The sequence below is a fragment of the Dama dama genome, chromosome 2 (assembly GCF_033118175.1).
Source record: "Dama dama isolate Ldn47 chromosome 2, ASM3311817v1, whole genome shotgun sequence".
NCBI lineage: Eukaryota > Metazoa > Chordata > Mammalia > Artiodactyla > Cervidae > Dama > Dama dama.
In genome coordinates, this window is record NC_083682.1 from 22,736,250 (window position 1) to 22,753,793 (window position 17,544).

General features: G+C 42.3%; 2 protein-coding genes across 6 annotated transcripts in view; one reads left to right on the forward strand and one right to left on the reverse strand.

Moving 5' to 3' along the window:
* Positions 1-925, forward strand: part of SIAE (sialic acid acetylesterase) — a 36,193-nt gene extending 35,268 nt beyond the window's left edge. For all 5 annotated transcript variants that reach the window (XM_061167607.1, XM_061167601.1, XM_061167592.1 and 2 more), the window contains exon 10: positions 258-925. In XM_061167607.1, coding sequence (XP_061023590.1) covers positions 258-509 — 252 coding nt within the window. In that variant the 3' untranslated portion in view covers positions 510-925. The remainder of the gene's footprint in view (positions 1-257) is intronic.
* Positions 926-4,319: 3,394 nt separating this feature from the next.
* On the reverse strand, positions 4,320-15,120 carry TBRG1 (transforming growth factor beta regulator 1). Its single transcript, XM_061167638.1, has 9 exons — positions 14,738-15,120; positions 13,091-13,161; positions 12,313-12,545; positions 11,589-11,725; positions 11,147-11,293; positions 7,520-7,617; positions 7,180-7,290; positions 6,643-6,785; positions 4,320-4,676 (listed from the first exon to the last, which is right to left on the reverse strand). Exons 1-9 carry the CDS (start codon positions 14,885-14,887, stop codon positions 4,531-4,533), a joined length of 1,236 nt encoding a protein of 411 aa, XP_061023621.1. The 5' UTR covers positions 14,888-15,120; the 3' UTR covers positions 4,320-4,530.
* Between the last annotated feature and the right edge of the window lie 2,424 nt (positions 15,121-17,544).

Genomic DNA, 17,544 nt, shown 5'->3' on the forward strand with positions numbered 1-17,544 from the left:
CATGTCTCCATGCTGTCTTGTCTGTCTCAGTAACTTGCTGTTTTATTTCTTCATCACAGCTGTTTATCTTGTGAACTTTTATTATCGATCTGTGGCTGTGATAACCAGACCCAGTTTGTCCTGGTTATTGTAGAAAATGAGTCCTTGGCCAAGAGCAGCCCCTTCTCTCCCTTCAGTCTTGTCTGCAGAGCAGTCCCATCTCTTGGCACATCCTCCCAGCTATCCTAACCATTCCTGTTCGTGACTCTCCTGTTTAGGTCTCCTGTTGCAGTGACCACCAGTGCAAGTGGCTTCCGGCTCCCATGGACACCTTCTCCACCCAGACCCTGGCCCTGAACATCACGTCTTGTCACGACACCCCAGCTGCTCTTCGGTATGCCTGGACCCCATGGCCTTGTGAATATAAGCAGTGTCCCCTGTACCACCCCACCAGTACCCTGCCAGCTCCTCCTTTCATTGCTCTCATTACAAACCCGAGCCCTGACTATCGCAGCAGGACTGCTAAATGATTTCATAGCAGTGTAATCATGTCTTAAGACACAAGTGTGGATCCTTTAGATTTGGGTATTTAGGAGTTTAAATGACAACTACTGACTTTTAATGGAAATTAATCAAACTGCCTCATTGACAGCATCCGGCTAGCACATGGCTGTTTCCATATTCTAAGATGCCAGGGTGGTAGGCAAATGGAACGCTTGCCTTATGTCCTCAGCCAGGCCAGGTATCCATATTAGACTAATTACCAACTACAAACAAGTTGAACCTGTCATTCACTTCCTTCATTATCTGGAGTGAACAGTCTTTAACACTTTTGTGTTACCTCTAGACTGTGGAAACTCAGGATTGGAAGAGATTTCAAGGCTGTGGAGGCTGACTAGCATTTACGTGTTTGTTTTTTAATAAAATCTGACAAGTGGTTATCAAATTTCTGTAGAGTTTCCATTCTACACTTCCCAACAGTTTTTCCTCACGTGGAACTGAAATGTTTCTTTTGGTACATAACAGTCTTGCAGAGAATTGAAGATGGCCCTGTTTTGTGCTAAGCCAAAACCAATTCTGTTCCTTCAGTCTAAATGATAATGTGAACGTTTAAAACAAAGAAACCACAACCACGCACTGGGATTTTGGGAAGTGCGAAGGGACGGCCATGAGGTGGCGAGAGAGAGGGCGAGGTGGAGCAGCGCGTGTGGGAACCATGTGACTGCAGAGGTCACAGAGCGGTAGATAACGGGCTCTTGACAGGTAAGAGGTTTAACAATGAAAATAATCCAGATGGGAGAACAAAGAGAGTCTTAAAATAAAGCTACATGATAAGCATTTAGAAAAACAATCCAGATGGGACAAATGTGAAAGAGGGCTTTGGTGTATACTGTTGAGAATCATAATGGTGTTTCCTGGCTGATTAAAAACAGCTGATGGCATTTGATAATTGTCACCTATTAAGAAGCTGGAAATAAAAGTATCATCCTGAGTCATGGGTACACACTAATCTCTAGACAAAACTGCATTTGGAACAGGCTTGCAAACTGTCCTTTGAAGCTGAGAAAGGAGCGAGATTTATCTGCGAGTAGTTTCCATTGTCTTAATGTGAAAAACAAGCGCAGAAGCACAGGCATCACGCCCCACACCTTCCCCAAGGTGTCCTAGTGTAACTGAACAGCAGGAGTGCTTTGTTAGTGCCAGGGTTTTATTTAAAATTTTATTTAATTTTTTGGCTGTGCCACACAGCAAGCAGAATCTTAATTCCCCGACCAAGGATTGAACCCGTGCCCCCTGCAGTGCAGTCTTAACCACTGGACTACCAGGGAAGCCCCAGTACCAAGATTTTAGTTAGCAAAAACCAAAACAGCTATGCAGCATGCAAGGAACTTTGGCTCCTTTGAGGACTTCTAGCGTACAATTAACTTCTCATACTTGCACCTTGGTCTCTGACTCATTTGACCTCACAGAAACCACAAACCCTGCACCAACTCCTGAGGAAAAAAATGAATCTACTGTCTACCCCCAACATAGAGGCGCTCAGTAGCTGTTCTAATCTGGAAGGAGCAAGAGACGGCCAAGAGCTCTAGGCCCATGTTCCCTTCACTCCTAGTAACCTAGGGCACACCATATAACCAGTTAGGTTTAGGTAGTGGATATCTTAGGTAGTGGATATCTATGCAAAGTCATGTGAAAATTAATTTATTTTTAATGGTTGAATAACTTAAAACATTCTGTAGAAATTCAGTTTATTTTCCAACTGAAAATAATACTGTTTGAAAGTGAAATTTATGATCACTGTAGAAGACTTGGATGCTAAAGAGGAGTATAAGCAAGTAAAAATCACTCCCAAATTCATCATCTGGACACAGTGTTTTGGTGAACATCACTTCATTTGTTTGGGTCACATTTTACATACGACTACACGGGTATATTATTTTGTAATTGGTGTTTTTGACTTATTCTAACAAAATAACTTACTTAGGTAAAGTGAAAAGAGATTTCATTTGCTTCAGTTTGTGGGTGCCCCATACTTTAACCAATTTGCTATTAGTGGACATAGAGGGTTTTAAACTAATACTGTGATAACTGTTAATGTCAATGTCATTCTGCACTTAATCTCTTAGGGTCCTTAATGTGGACTAACAGGTTTAAGGATAAATACATTTAACATTTTAATACCTACAGCTTAACCCTTCCAAAGGATTCAACAGTTGACATTCCCACCAAGGCAGAGTCTGGTATTTCTGCCCTATTCTCACCAACATTGAATGTTGTCAAACTTAAGAAATCTTTAACAATCCAATAGATGAAAAAAATTTTAGGTGTATAGCTACAACAGTGTTTTTCAAGTTATTTAAAACAATGATCCATAGTAAAAACACTTTGTATCATATATTCCCATGTGCATCATGTGAATGGGAGATAAACACCTATATACACAGTATAGTTGAATTCAACCTTTCAACATGCAATGCATTCCAGTATGTTGTCGTCTAACTTAATTTTAAACAGACGTGGGTCTTGACTGACTGCCAAAGTTGAAACAACTAACAAGGTTGAGCTTCTGGGGAAGCTACAAATGGATACTTATTAAAGTAAACCATGCACTAACTTATGGGCTTCCCTTGTGGCTCAGCTGGTAAGGAATCCACCTTCAATACAGAAGACCTGGGATCGATCCCTGGGTTGGGACGATCCCCTGGAGAAGGGAAAGGCTACCCCCTCCAGTATTCTGGCCTAGAGAATTCCATGGACTGTATAGTCCATGGGGTCACAAAGAGTCGGACACGACTGAGTGACTTTCACTTCATGCATTAACTTATAAAAACTCTTTCTAATGTCTTTCTTAAAATGAAGCTCACTGTGAACTTGTGATTAACTCGGGCTGTAACAGAATGGAAAAATATAGATTATGCAGCAGATACCATTTCTGTGTTAAGTGCAAATGGGTTCTGGCATCTGATGCAGAGAAATAAAATGAAAAACATTCAACAGTTTTGAGTGATCTCCTTTCTATCCCTGATTTGCTATTATCCAGATTTTATTACATTTTTGCACTGTAAAAGTTATACAAACTTGTAAGACCATAACTAAGAGTCATAAAATTAACATTAGTCACTTCAGCTTCTGATACGTTATGGTGGCCAGTGTGATGTGCACTAAAGGCTGCATTTGATCCGTCCCTCGGCTGTCCAGATACAGTCCCATAAAGTGCCAGGCCCCGTTTGTTTTCTGTTAGTGGCGATGGATTGTAGCACAGCGACAACTCAGCTCTCACCACTCCTTCCCTATCCTTCTACCTCTGGCCTCCTTTGGTTCCTTCCATTCCAGCCAGCCCTGGTTCCTGGCTGGGTGACAGTGAAGCACCACACAAGGCACTGTGGAGGTGAACGGGCTGGGTTTCAGTGACAGGGTAAGCCTCTACCTTAATGCTTTAAGTGGAGTCCAGAAAATTCTGTTATAGAGAATGCAGTGTTATTACACGACTAATGAACTGATGGGGTGAGTCTGTTATGGAGGATGGGAACCAATCATGTTATCTGTGTTAATGTGTGGCTTCAATGTATTCAGTGGAGCCACAAAGGGGATGTAGACAAGGCTAGAGATGACTTTTTGGATCCTCTTGTGAAATGTGAAAAAGAACAGTGGGCTTTGGACTGGACCTTCCAGCTTGGGGATGAGTAATATCTGATTCTGATCACACCAACATGAAGATAAAGCAGCTGTAGGGGCTGAGACTTACAGTCAACGACCCAGGCTCAGAATAAGGGCGGAGGGTTGTCAGAAGGTGTAAGATTCTGACGATATCGTGATGACAACAAGATGAAAATAAGCAGAACTGTCAACAGAAATTTATTACTAAAAATAAAACAGTTGAAGTTTTTCCCAGGAACGCTGTCACCATGGGAACCTCTGTGACAAAATGTGTTACTTTACTATCTTCTTCACTCCTGAGTTGCTGCCTTCTTCTATATAATTTAAGTGTTCCTTAGTTTAAGCTAAAATACCCATCCTGATGAGAATGATGTGGTGTCGATCCCTTTTACTTCAGTCCGAAGACTGAGATGGGCTACATGGCGACGGAGACTTCAGGTGCTGTAGGTGAGCATCTACCAATGGTTCATGGGTCAGAAACATGGGTTGGTAAGAAGACACAAAGGCTGTGGGCTGAAGCTCCGGGAGGTCCAAGGATCCTGGAGAAAAAAATTCCTTGAGTTCCACTGCTGCCTGGGAATCTTAGGAGACTGGCTTGATCAGACACATACATATCCTTTTAATTCTTTCAACTCCTTCACATCTGTCAGCCCAATTCTGACCTTGTCTGATGAGACAGGACAGATGTTTACTTTTACAATGATGCAAACTGGCTGAAATACAGCAATTGGTGCTGGGAAAGCTGGAGAGTCACATGTAAATCAATCACAACCCCACACCCTACACAAAAATAAACTCAAAATGGCTTAAAGATTTTATATAAGACATGACACCATAAAAGTCCTAGAAGAGAACACAGACAAAACATATGACATAAATTGTATGTTTTATATTTTCTTAGGTCAGTCTCCCAAGGCATAAGAAATAAAAGCAAAAATAAACAAATGGGATCCAATCAAACTTAAAAGTTTTTGCACAGCAAAGGAAACCGTGAAACGAAAAGACAACCTATGAACTAGGAAAAAATATTTACAAATGATGTGACTGACCATAGTTTTGTTTTGAAAACATACTAATAGCTCATACAATTAAAAAAAAAAAAACCCAACTGAAAATGTGCAGAACGTCTAAATAGACATTTCTCCAAAGAAGAAATACAAATGTCCAATAGGCACATGGAAAGATGCTCATCGTCCCTAATTATTACAGAAATGCAAATCAAAACTACAATGAGGTACCACCTCACGTTAGTCAGAATGGTCATCATTAAAAAGTCTACAAAATAATAAATGTTGGAGACTGGGGAAAAAGGAACCTTTCTACACTGTTGATAGAATGTAAGTTGGTGCAACCACTGTGGAAAACAGTATGGAGGTTCCTCAAAAAACCAGAGTTATAAATATGATCCAGCAATCCCACGCCTAAGCATATACCCAGACAAAACTCTAATCCAAAAAGATATGTGCACCCCTATGTTCATAGCAACATAATAGCCAAGTCACTGACAGATGAATGAATGAAGATGTGGTATGTAAACATATATACACATACATACATACAATGGGATATAAGTCAGCAATTAAAAAAAAATGAAATAACACCATTTGCAGCAACATGGATGGACAGAGGTTATACAAGAGTCAGAAAGAGAAAGACAAATACCATATGATATTGCTTAAATGCAGAATATAAAATACAACACAAATGAACATATCCACAAAACAAAAACAGACTCACAGAGATCAGACTTGTGGCTGCCAAGGGAGAGGAAAGGACTGGGAGTTTGGGATGAGCAGACGAGACATGCAGACTAGTATATACATGAATAAGATGTGTGGGTATCTTGTGGATGGATGGATAAAAAACCATCCATGATGGATAAAAAGCAAGGTCCTAGTGTATAGCACAGGGAATTACAGTCAATATCAAGCAACAAAACATAAAAGAATATAAAGTAATATGTATAACTGAACCAATACAGCAGAAATTAACAGTGTAAACCGACTAAAATAAAATGTTAAAAAAAGAAAGAAAAAAAAAAACTGTGGCTGAAACAGATTAAGTAACTTGCCTAATGTTACAGAGCACAGTAGGCAAAGACAGAGAAGTTAATTCTTCTCTCATTTCCCGTCCAGAGCTCTCCCTATATGACTACTCACATGCTGGATCCCCTGATCACTCCACTCATTTGTGGGGGGAGCCCATGGAGCATAGGCAGGACCAAGGCCATGGATCTCCTCACTATATATGATGTTTCCCACAGTAAACTTCCCCTGAGAGTTCTGCTGAGGACTTATCTAGCTTAGAAAATGAGCTGCCCTAAGCTCCTGGTGAACCACCCCAGGATCTTAGCCATGCCTTGAGACTTCTGCTAGGGCTACCTGTGGCTGGAGCAGGGAAAGCCTTTGTTACTCACTGCCCAGGTCAGTGGGATACTCAGCGATGAAGGAAGAGGGTAGCTTAAAAATGGTCAACTTGCAAACCAGAAGGGAAAAATAAAGATACCTTGTAGAATGGGATCACTATGATCTTCATCAAAGCTATGTCTCTGAAAGGCTTCAAAGCTTGTAGCTATGTCATTCTCTAGCTGTTCTTGTGGTGGCGGGCTGTCTCCAGGTTTGCACACGTCAAACTTCACCCACTGGTAACTGCAGGACCAAAGGGAACATTATTGAGTCATCTTTTGGCTGTTAACAATCCATTTGTCCCTCCAAAGGGATCAGGTACTTTTTTCTTTAGGTCTCTCCCATATATATCTGAAAAACATATCAACTAACCGAAATTGAAAAGCACACAGACAGGCATCTCTAGTGACACTTATTCTGCAGGACTTCCCCATCTGTTTGCTGTCGTGATACACACAAATGATAAGACCTCCAGGACAGCGGGGTACCGTCCACAGGCTGCAGAAGACAATACTGTGTCTTAGGTACAGAAGCAGCTCAATAAATAGAGGAACGAGCAGAGCAGTGACCACCAGTTTAGTCCCTGGCCCACAGATCATGGAGCTTCTTTCAAGGAAATGGATTCGATCCCACTTACTTGACACATTTCCGAGCTCCTGGACAACTCTGGATCAGGTTGTGGATGGTTGGATGAGAAAACCCAAAAAAGTCAGCTCCAGACGGATGCAGGTCGGGTATTAGTTTTCCCCTAAATGGAAGAGAGAGAATTTTTGCTTGAGAGCTGAGAGATGAGTGTGAACACAGAGTAGTCTTTCCTGACTTGGCGAGTTTGGAGACTGTAGCTGCCAAGATAGGCCAAGGATACAGGCTAGCTTTCTATACAATAAGGGATCTCTCCTCATTAAAAACGAGAGAGAAGGTCTCACTGTACCCCAACTGACCTTTCTAGCCTGCCTTCCAGTTATTGGTCAACTTACATAGCCTCACTGATGGTCTTGAGCAGCTCTGCATGACAGGCGTCAGCGGAGGAGCTGATGATAGCATTCTGGGGGTCGTCTTCAGGAACAATTTCAAACTGAGAAAGATAAAGGAACAATGAGCCCAGTCTTCAGGGAGAAGGTGGCAGAGTCACACTGCTGCTACTGCTATTCTTCACTCTGGAACCTGAAGCAAGGTGTACCTCTTGTTTAACAGTGTCTTGGCTGTTAGACACTCCAAGCCATAAAACAAAGGAAGGCTTTCAGCTGTTTGATTCTACACCGTTTGTTTAACTACTGTCCTGAGGGCAGTGCTTAATTTTTCCATATCTTTCCAGATGGTTTCTTATCTACTAACATATTTATAAGCTATAAATACAGATGATATTTTAAAACAAATGAGATTGTTCTCCACATAATCTTACGTTGATTTTACACTATCTAGGAAGAGATCTAGGCCATTTTGACTAAAAATCCCCATTTCACTTTATTTGTAAAATATCTTGATTGTTTATAAAAAGAAACTGTTAGATCAAGATTCTACTAATACTGAGGAATTTTTGCCAGCAAAATATTTTGTAACAAGTGCGATCTAGCCAACAATTCCCTGATGAGTTTTCTATACTGTTTAAAGACTTCTGGCAAAAAAAAAAAAAAAATTAAATTCTTTTCTGTAACAGGTTCTATATTTAGTCAGTTAAATTCCGTGACCAACTGGTTTTCTATAAAGTTCAATTAAGCAGTTTCCAGTCTTTCAAAGTTTAATCAAATTATTCCACACAGGATTAATCTATTTTCTGTATATCTCTCTATATATACCCACACACATACACACTATATGTATTTATATATAGTATATATATGTTTACAATTATGTGCATTTATAATTTTTTTTTTTCTTTTTTTAGAATCCAAAACAAACCTTACCGAGTAGCTTCTACTACTGTTAGTTTTCTTCTGTGGTTATAATTTCATTTGATTCAACCTTCCTGTGTCAAATTTCAGAGCTCTTTCTATTTTGTCAATAATAAATTATCTTGTGAGTAGTTTCAGTCAGAATGGTTTTGTTATTTCAATGACACACGTTGCAAATTTAACATTCTGATGGTTTATATTGATTTCTCAGCTAATTCATGAAAAAACTGTGAAAAATTATCTTCAAATATTTCAGGGTTGCTCTTCTATTTGATATTGATCACGCCAATTCCAATCTTTTATATTGTGTGTACACTTATATATCCTATCTGAGCAAAGCACAGTTAAAGACCTAAAATGTATTATTTTGGTCTTGGGATCTTTCTCTACTTCATTCTTTTAACTGTTGTATAATATTACACAAGGTGGATATATCTTAATTTTTAACCATTCTCCTACTGATGGATATTTAGGCTACTTTTAAATTCTTGCTATTGCAAATAATGTCGCAATTATACTGTTATATCTAACTCTTCTGTTCACATTTGCGCATTTCTCTAAGACATTCTAGAATATCTAAAAGTATCCTGGATCAAAGATTCACACATTAAAATCGTTGATACTACCCCAGCAGCCTTCCAAAAAAAGAAACTTTCAATTTTCACTCCTACTAATGCCATTTGTACTTGTTTTCCTACACACTGGCCAACATTTGCTATTATCTATCTGATATTTGAGTATGAGAAAAATAAGATCTTTTTGTTTTTTTTTCATCTCCCTAACTACAAGTGATGTCTGCTCTCATCGACCATCTGCACTGTTTCTGTGAAATACCTGTTTTTTTTTTTTTTCCTCATCTGATTGCTTTTATATCTTAGACTACAAGAACACTATCTGTGATATGTTTTCTTCTTGTTTGCTGCTTGAGTTTTAACTTTGATTATGGTGGTTTTTGTCATTCAGAAGTGTTTAAAATTTTAATAGTCAAATCTGTTACTATTCTCCATTATAGCTTCTACTTTTCACATCTTGCTAAAGAAAACCTTTCACCTCACCCTAGGATTATAAAAGTATTGTTCTATGTTTTAACATATTATAGTATAGAACATTCTATGAAGCTAAAGCAAGTAAAAGTCATATTGGCATTTATAGTCAAATAGATGAAATAGAACTGTCTGGAAACACAACAAAGTATTACACGTATTTAGTATACGTTAAAGGTGTCACTTGATGTCAGTTAGGGAAAAAAATGAAAGCTCAGTCTGTGGAATTTTCTAGGCCAGAATACTGGAGTGGGTAGCCTTTCCCTTCTCCAGGGGATCTTTCCAACCCAGGGATCAAAACCATGTCTCCCGCACTAGACGCAGATTCTTTACCAGCTGAACCACAAGCAAAGCCCACTTCACTTCACTTCAAAGATGTCACTTGATGTCAGTTAGGGAAAAAAATGAAAGCTCACAAAGTACCTGAAAATTCTGTCTGGATGGACTAATGGCTTAATAAAAGAAACAAAAAACCCTACAGAATCTGTGTTTTCAAAAATATTTTAGCATTTGTCTTTCAGGGCTCCCTTGGTGGCTCAGATGGTAAAGAATCCGCCTGCAATGCAAGAGACCCAGGTTCAATCCCTGGGTTGGGAAGATCCTCTGGAAAAGGAAATGGCAACCCACTCCAGTATTCTTGCCTGGAGAATCCCATGGACGGAGGATCCTAGTGGGTTACTGTTCATGGGATGGTAAAGAGTCAGACACGACTGAGCAACTAACACTTTCAGAGGGAATTAAGGACTGGCTTGTTGGTTGCCATTTACATTCTATTAGGATTCTGATTAGATTTTCCTTAAATACATAGATTTGTTATCAACACTGCTACATCATCAAGTCTGTCTGTCTAAAGAGAAATGCTGCATGGCCAAGGTCATCAGAACTCTCAGCTGCATTTAAGAGCCTTCTAACAAGGATAGGAGCGATGCAGTATTATCCACAAGTGGCAGACAGGCTCTCAGCTTCTGCTCAAAGCTTCCACCCCATTTTCCAGCCATCTGTATCATCATCAGATAGCAAAGCCTGCAACTCTGACAACAGTCTATCTTCCCCAAGGATCAGAGGACATGATATAGGAAAATGAACAGTCTTGAACCACGTACTGAGAGGATGCGCAGTGGTTAAGAGTCTGCCTGCCAACGCAGGGGACATGGGCTTAGTCCCTGGTCCCAGAAGATCTCACATGCCATGCAGCAGCTAAGCCCATGAGCCACAACTATCGAGCCTGCATGCCTAGAGCCCGTGCTCCTCAAGAAGAGAAGCCACCACAATGAGAAGCCCGTGCGCAGCAATGAAGACCCAGTGCAGCTGAACATAAATGAATAAATTAAAAAAGAAAAAGAGCATGTGCAGTCAAAAGTGAATATGTAGTTTCTCTGCTGCCTCCATTTTAGTTCCACCTGAACTGGCAGAGTGTCACACTAATCTTCCATGAGTGTAAGCATACATTTCACACACGAGCAGTTTGGTCAGGCCTCACATGGTCACCACTAACGTGAGGAGCAGAACGGTTCGGGGGAAGGGGTGTCAGTCGGGGAATCACACGGATGCAGATTCATATCCCGGCTCCATCAGTTACTGGCAGAGTGCCTGTCACAGAGAAGGTTCTCAGAAAAAGGGGGGGGGAAAAAAACAAATAAAACCCAGCAGTTATCCTTAGGGCGGGTACCTGAGGCTGCGTGCCACCATCCTTGATCTGACAGGTATACAGGCACTCCTGGTCTGGATTCCTCATGCTGGCATAGACCCGAGTGCTGCAGTAGCCCACGGGGTAGATTGCAGTCTCGTCATGGAAGCCAGGTCGGTCGGTGATGATCTAGAAAAGAAAAGATCCCCCCAACTTGCCACTGAGGTCGCCAGAGAACTGAAAAACCCAGGGTACTGTGGAAGCCTCTAAAACCATCTTGGGGCTGCAAAGAGTGACTCAGATCAGAGAGACAGAGCTCAGGATGTGTAGCCGATGAAAACAATCTGCTTTCCTAGGGACTGGAGGTTTTCAGGGGTTGCTCTGGATCAGCAAGGGACTGCTGCTAATGGGAACAGGGAGGGAAGACTCAACCCCACTCCCGAATCTCTGCTTCTCCTTTCTCTTGGTCGCTGGGCTCACTCACCTCCCCCAGGCTATACACTGTTAGGCCCCCCAGTCCGATGGGGAACACAGGCCGTCCTGAGGGGTCCAGGGCAATGGGCTGAACCGGCTTGCGAGCACCTGCCTCCATTTTCTTTTTCTTGGATGTTTTCTTCAGAACTGAAACGCAAATCTGGGGTCACCCACTTTAGGCCCCTCCCAATGCTGAGGGGAAGGGAAAAAATTTACACGATGCTAAGAGCAATGAGCCAATCCTGGTTTTACGCACACACTGAAAGGGCACATGGGGCTCTTCCTCAAAGCCCTGTTCATCTTTCTAACCCGCCCACCTGGCTGTAACCAATTTCAGCATCAGTGCTTAGGATCTAGAAGCCTTATATTTTGTAAGGCCTCTGGCTTCACTTATAAGGTCAGCAATTTCCCAAGCCATCTGTGTGCTCAAAGGCCACCGAGCCCATTTCCCTGCCTCTAGGAAAGACTGAACTGGAGGCTCCCAGACACTTGGGAGTGTAGGAGAAGTGGGGGAGACCCTGAACTGCTCCCATTACGTTTAATCAGGTCTCACTGTGAGTCCTCTACCCGGAGTGGCTTGAAGACACTTGGTTTTCACGGGCTTTTACCAAGGGTGCTTAAGGACCAGTGAGACTTTACATCATCTCTGTGGCAGAGTGTCTACCAGTCAGGACCAGGTTCTTGTCATTAGTTGCTGAGACACCAGGACAACTGATATCCTCTCCCCAAGGTACCTTCCAGTTTGTTGTTCTCTTTGCCTTTTTCTTTTTTCTCCTTCTTGGATTTCTTCCCAAATGGTTCCTCAGCCCCAGTGGTTGGCCCAGAAACCGGCCCAGCTCCCTGGAGGGTTCCCACAGAGCTGGCCACACTGTAAGTCAGGGGCAAACTGGAGGTGTGGGAAGGAGCTGCAGCCTGTACGTCCCCTTCAGTTAGGGCCTGCAGCTGGAGGAGCTTCTTCAGCAAGTACCTGAGGTTGGGGAGGAAAGGAAGCAGGGGTATGAGCTTCTGTTTTGCCTCATATTTTATTCTGTCCATATTTTATTCAAGCACTAGGAAGTCAGAGTACATGCAGAGATGATCACAGTCACAAAAGTAAAGTTCTTATTGAACCCTGGAAAAAACGAAGCTCTAGAGGATAACGCCTCAAAAAGCTAAGGATAAAGGACTACCGTGCAGCCCTTCTGCATATGGAGAGCTCTTCTAACTGGATGCTGGAATATGTTAGGCTTCCAAAGGGCACATATCAAGAGCTGCTCACTCACAGAGTACTACATACTGAATAAATATTTATAGAAAAAAATGCAGCTTTTTTTTCTTCCCTGGCTTTTATAATAGCAGAGTTATAATAAGATTACTTATTAGATGTGGTCAGAGGGTTTGTCAGAAAGATGGATCACACTGGTGGCCAGTGCAAAGTACAAAAATCTTGATGGAGGAAAAAACCCTCAAGAGCACCAACACCGTATCAATCACCAAAAATATGATTCTGAACACAAAGTGTCCCCAGCTCACCGTCTCTCTTCTTTTGCTTTAAGAAATTTTTCTTCAAGACGAGCAATTTCATCACAAATAGCAGCATTTTCCTTGAAGAAAAATTTGGAATATAATCACACAAAAGGAATAAAAGATCAAAATACACTGAGAAGAGGAACTATATTCTAAACCAAAGAGGTATGTGTTGGTAGGGAGAAGAAGAACCAGTCTATATTGCAGACAAACTGTAAACAAACCTGTAAGTAAAGGTAGGGCCAATTTCTCCTGTGGGCACAGTAGTAATTTGGAAACTGCACCACTTCTGAGTGAAAAGGGGGAGTTAGTAATAATTTTGCCAGAACAATACGGCAAAGTAGGGTTGTCCCAGGAAAATCAACATATACGGTCACCTTAATTAGGGTCGACTTCAGCAGCAAGAAGGCCATACTGCTCAAATCTATAGATACTTGAGCTCAACCCTTATAACCATGGGGAGTGTCCTCATTCCCAAGTGCCTTGACTCTTAGGGAGCTTATAAATCCAACCTAACCCAAAGCAAACCATGCAGTAATGAACCTTAAATAGAAAAAATCTGGATGGAACAGAATCAAGTCTAGTCTATAAAATTTTAAACTTCATAACCTATTTACATGTATTCAAGCATCATCTTTCTTTACTGATGGCTCCATTGATCTCCCAAACATGAGTCCTGAGGAGACTGTTTCAATCTGGATGGTCCACAGTTGGGACCTCAAATGCTGAACGATCAAAACAATACCTTTCTCCTTCACAAAACCTTCTTCATGGGTCTGATAGAACCAATAGCCTAATAATACAGGTGCCAAGCTTTAGGTACCGCTGATATTTAGGGATAAAACAAAGGCAACATCAATTAGATACCAAATCCTTTTAATTCTGCTTTTCTTACTTTTCTCCAGTGCACACAGGTGCCAAATAAATGTCCTCAGAATAAGTGTTCTATTTCCAAACCTTCCCCTGTGTGTCCAAAAAAGCTAAGGGATGTTCAAATTTTGGTATGCGAAGAGGTAAGGTGTTGATTCACAAATGGGAGGACATTTGAGATACTTGCTATCTCTAAGCACTGAGCTGCGCTTGAGCAAGCCACAATATCATCTAAGGGTTGTGGCTGGCAAACCAGAAAGAGTTCATTCATTCAATAAAGCCGGTGCATCTACAGTAAGAGAGGGGACTACTGAAAGCTTCATGTGCCTGTTCAGGGAAGGGGTCAGCTGTGGGTGTGCGAAGTGCGTGGGAAACAGGCTGCGGTAATGGAAGTAATAAACTAGAATCAGGTGTTTGACTTGTTGGAGTCAGGGCTCTGCCATAGTTCTCAAGTTTCTCTGGAGAACCAAAGGCATTTCCAAGAATTCTGTGGCAATAACGATAATGACTAAAGCTTACTGACACATCTTCTAGGTACTGGCCCCATAACTTTCCTCATTTAATCTTCATTAACTCAGCAAGGTAGTTAGCGGTCATTTGCAGACGAGGAAACAGAATTACAGGAATTACCTAATTCGCACAAGGCTAACAACAAGTAATGTACCCTGGAAGAGCTAACATTCTATTAACACTGCCACTCTGGGAAGGGGAACAGTTCGGGGAAAGATTTCACGAGTTATGAGAGGCTAAAAGTGGAGAAGGCCCGAGAGGCGGCATACTTACAAACACCGTGGCTTTGGCCGCTCTGCGCAGCCGCAGGTACTTGAGCCGGTACTTCTCGTTCTGGCTCTTCTTCGGGAGCTTTTTCATCCTGGCCTTGCTGGACTGCAGCGGGTCTCGCGGCGAGGAGGCCAGGCTGCCCAGCAGGCTCATGGTCCGGCCCCGCTATGGGGGCTCCAGGGCGCGGCCTGCATCAGCCCTTCCGCTGAGGAGCGGCCCTCAACGGCGGCTTGGTCTAGTCTGGGCTGGAGGGAGCAGGCCTCTAAAAACCGACCTCTCTTGAAGGTTCACGAGGCGCCTGGCTAGGCCAGAAATCCTATAACCGAAACTTCTCCAGCCGCCTCCTGCACTTCCGCGTCTACCTCGGAAGCCAGCCGCGACCGGAGGTTACGTCACGGCGTCAACCTCACGTAACTTCCGGTGCTGGGAGCCGGGCGGTCTGGGCAGGGTGGATCCGCGGCTCCGGAGCCGGGGAGTAGGGCGGGGCCTGGTGAAGAGGGAGAGCGGCTGGAAACGACCGTTTGAGGCGTTGTGTACATGTGTGTGTTTAGCTGAGGCTTGTTACTCTTGAGCTAAAGACCAACACACAAAAATCACACGGTTCGTAAGCCCAAAGTGTTTCAGCACCTCTTTTCCACGTTCCTTAGACTGGCCTTCCCCGACTGTACGACGCGCTGGAGCGCCATAAGGGGACTACTGTTGTCTTTGCTTCTTTTCTTCATACAGCTCTCACAGATGTTTCCTGAGGGCCTAGTACGCTATCATTTTACTGGGATTACAGTGGTAAATAGAAAAAAGAAGTCCCCTGCTTTCAGATTAGTAGGGAAGATGGAAGGTTTAACGGGCACTTTTAATAAGGAGCTTGCACTAAGTAGGCACTCCGTAAATATTTGCGTAAGGAAACCGGAAGTATGGTTCTGTGCTTAAACTTACATAGCTCTAACTCTGTAACCAAGATCTGCCTGATATCATCAAATAAGTAGAATAGACAGTTCTTTAGAATGCGGTATTGGTAACTGTACTGGGTTGGAAGGTAGAAGGCTTGCAGTATTCTTTTTCTCCCCCCAGCCATGCCACTAATTAGAGTGAGCCTCTGGGTCCCAGGCTTCTCAAAACCGAGTATGCGCTTTAGAATGATGAGGTGAAAGAGGGTTATAAACTGAAAGATTCTGTACTGATACCTAATTACTGTTGTGTATACTCAAAATTTGGAAAAGGTCAGTTTTCATTCCAATTCCAAAGAAAGGCAGTCCCAAAGAATGCTCAAACTAACGCACAATTGCACTCATCTCACATGCTAGTAAAGTAATGCTCAAAATTCTCTAAGCCAGGCTTCAGCACTATGTGAACCGTGAACTTCCAGATGTTCAAGCTGGTTTTAGAAAAGGCAGAGAAACCAGAGATCAAATTGCCAGCATCCACTGGATCATCCAAAAAGCAAGAGAGTTCCAGAAAAACATCTATTTCTGCTTTATTGACTATGCCAAAGCCTTTGATTGTGAGGATCACAATAAACTGTGGATGATTCTAAAAGAGATGGGAATAGCAGACCACCTAACCTGCCTCTTGAGACAACTATATGCAGGTCAGGAAGCAACAGTTAGAACTGGACATGGAACGACAGACTGGTTCCAAATAGGAAAAGGAGTACGTCAAGGCTGTATATTGTCACCCTGCTTATTTAACTTATATGCAGGGTACATCACGAGAAATGCTGGGCTGGAAGAAGCACAAGCTGGAATCAAGATTGTTGGGAGAAATATCAATAACCTCAGATATGCAGATGACACCACCCTTATGGCAGAAAGTGAAGAGGAACTAAAAAGGCTCTTGAAAGTGAAAGAGGAGAGTGAAAAAACTGGCTTAACAAAGATTATGGCATCTGGTCCCATCACCTCATGGGAAATAGATGGGGAGACAGTGGAAACGGTGGCAGACTTTATTTTTTTGGGCTCCAAAATCACTGCAGATGGTGATTGCAGCCATGATATTAAAAGACGCTTACTCCTTGGAAGGAAAGTTATGACCAACCTAGATAGCATATTAAAAAGCAGAGATATTACTTTGCCAACAAAGGTCCATCTAGTCAAGGCTGTGGTTTTTCCAGTGGTCATGCATGGATGTGAGAGTTGGACTGTGAAGAAAGCTGAGCGCCAAAGAATTGATGCTTTTGAACTGTGGTGTTGGAGAAGACTCTTGAGAGTCCCTTGGACTGCAAGGAGATACAACCAGTCCATCCTAAAGGAGATCAGTCCTGGGTGTTCATTGGAAGGATTGATGCTGAAACTGAAACTCCAATACTTTGGCTACCTCATGTGAAGAGTTGACTCATTTGAAAAGACCCTGATGCTGGGAGGGATTGGGGGCAGGAGGAGAAGGGGGTGACAGAGGATGAGATGGCGGGATGATATCACCGACTTGATGAACTTGAGTTTGAATAAACTCTGGGAGTTGGTGATGGACAGGGAGGCCTGGCGTGCTGCGATTCATGGGGTCGCAAAGAGTCGGACACGACTGAGCGACTGAAATGATACTCAAAATTTAGACTTCTAGAATTGTATATGGAAATTAAGAAAAATGTGCACACTGTCAAAACAGTAAGTTACTGGAGAAAAACCTGAAGCTTAAATAAGAAACTTATGATCAGTTCAAAAAAGAGGTTTAGAATAAAAAATCCAGGTACTTCATTTCTGGAAATTGTAAGAATAGTGGCAAGAGTCCTGATAAAATGGCTTTCCCACAGAGAGAAAGGTTATGAGTCCTTTATGTCCATCCGTAGTGTAAGCTGCCCCATTGAACCGCATGTTTCT

Excerpts from the sequence above, each read along its gene's own strand:
- TBRG1 (XM_061167638.1), bottom strand. The coding sequence starts at position 14,887 with ATGAGCCTGCTGGGCAGCCTGGCCTCCTCGCCGCGAGACCCGCTGCAG. Across the intron at positions 7,291-7,519 it reads AAGACCATCAGTGAGGCTAT|GGGAAAACTAATACCCGACC; the intron begins GTAAGTTGACCA and ends TCTTCCATTTAG. Across the intron at positions 6,786-7,179 it reads GGAGCTCGGAAATGTGTCAA|TTACCAGTGGGTGAAGTTTG; the intron begins GTAAGTGGGATC and ends TTGGTCCTGCAG.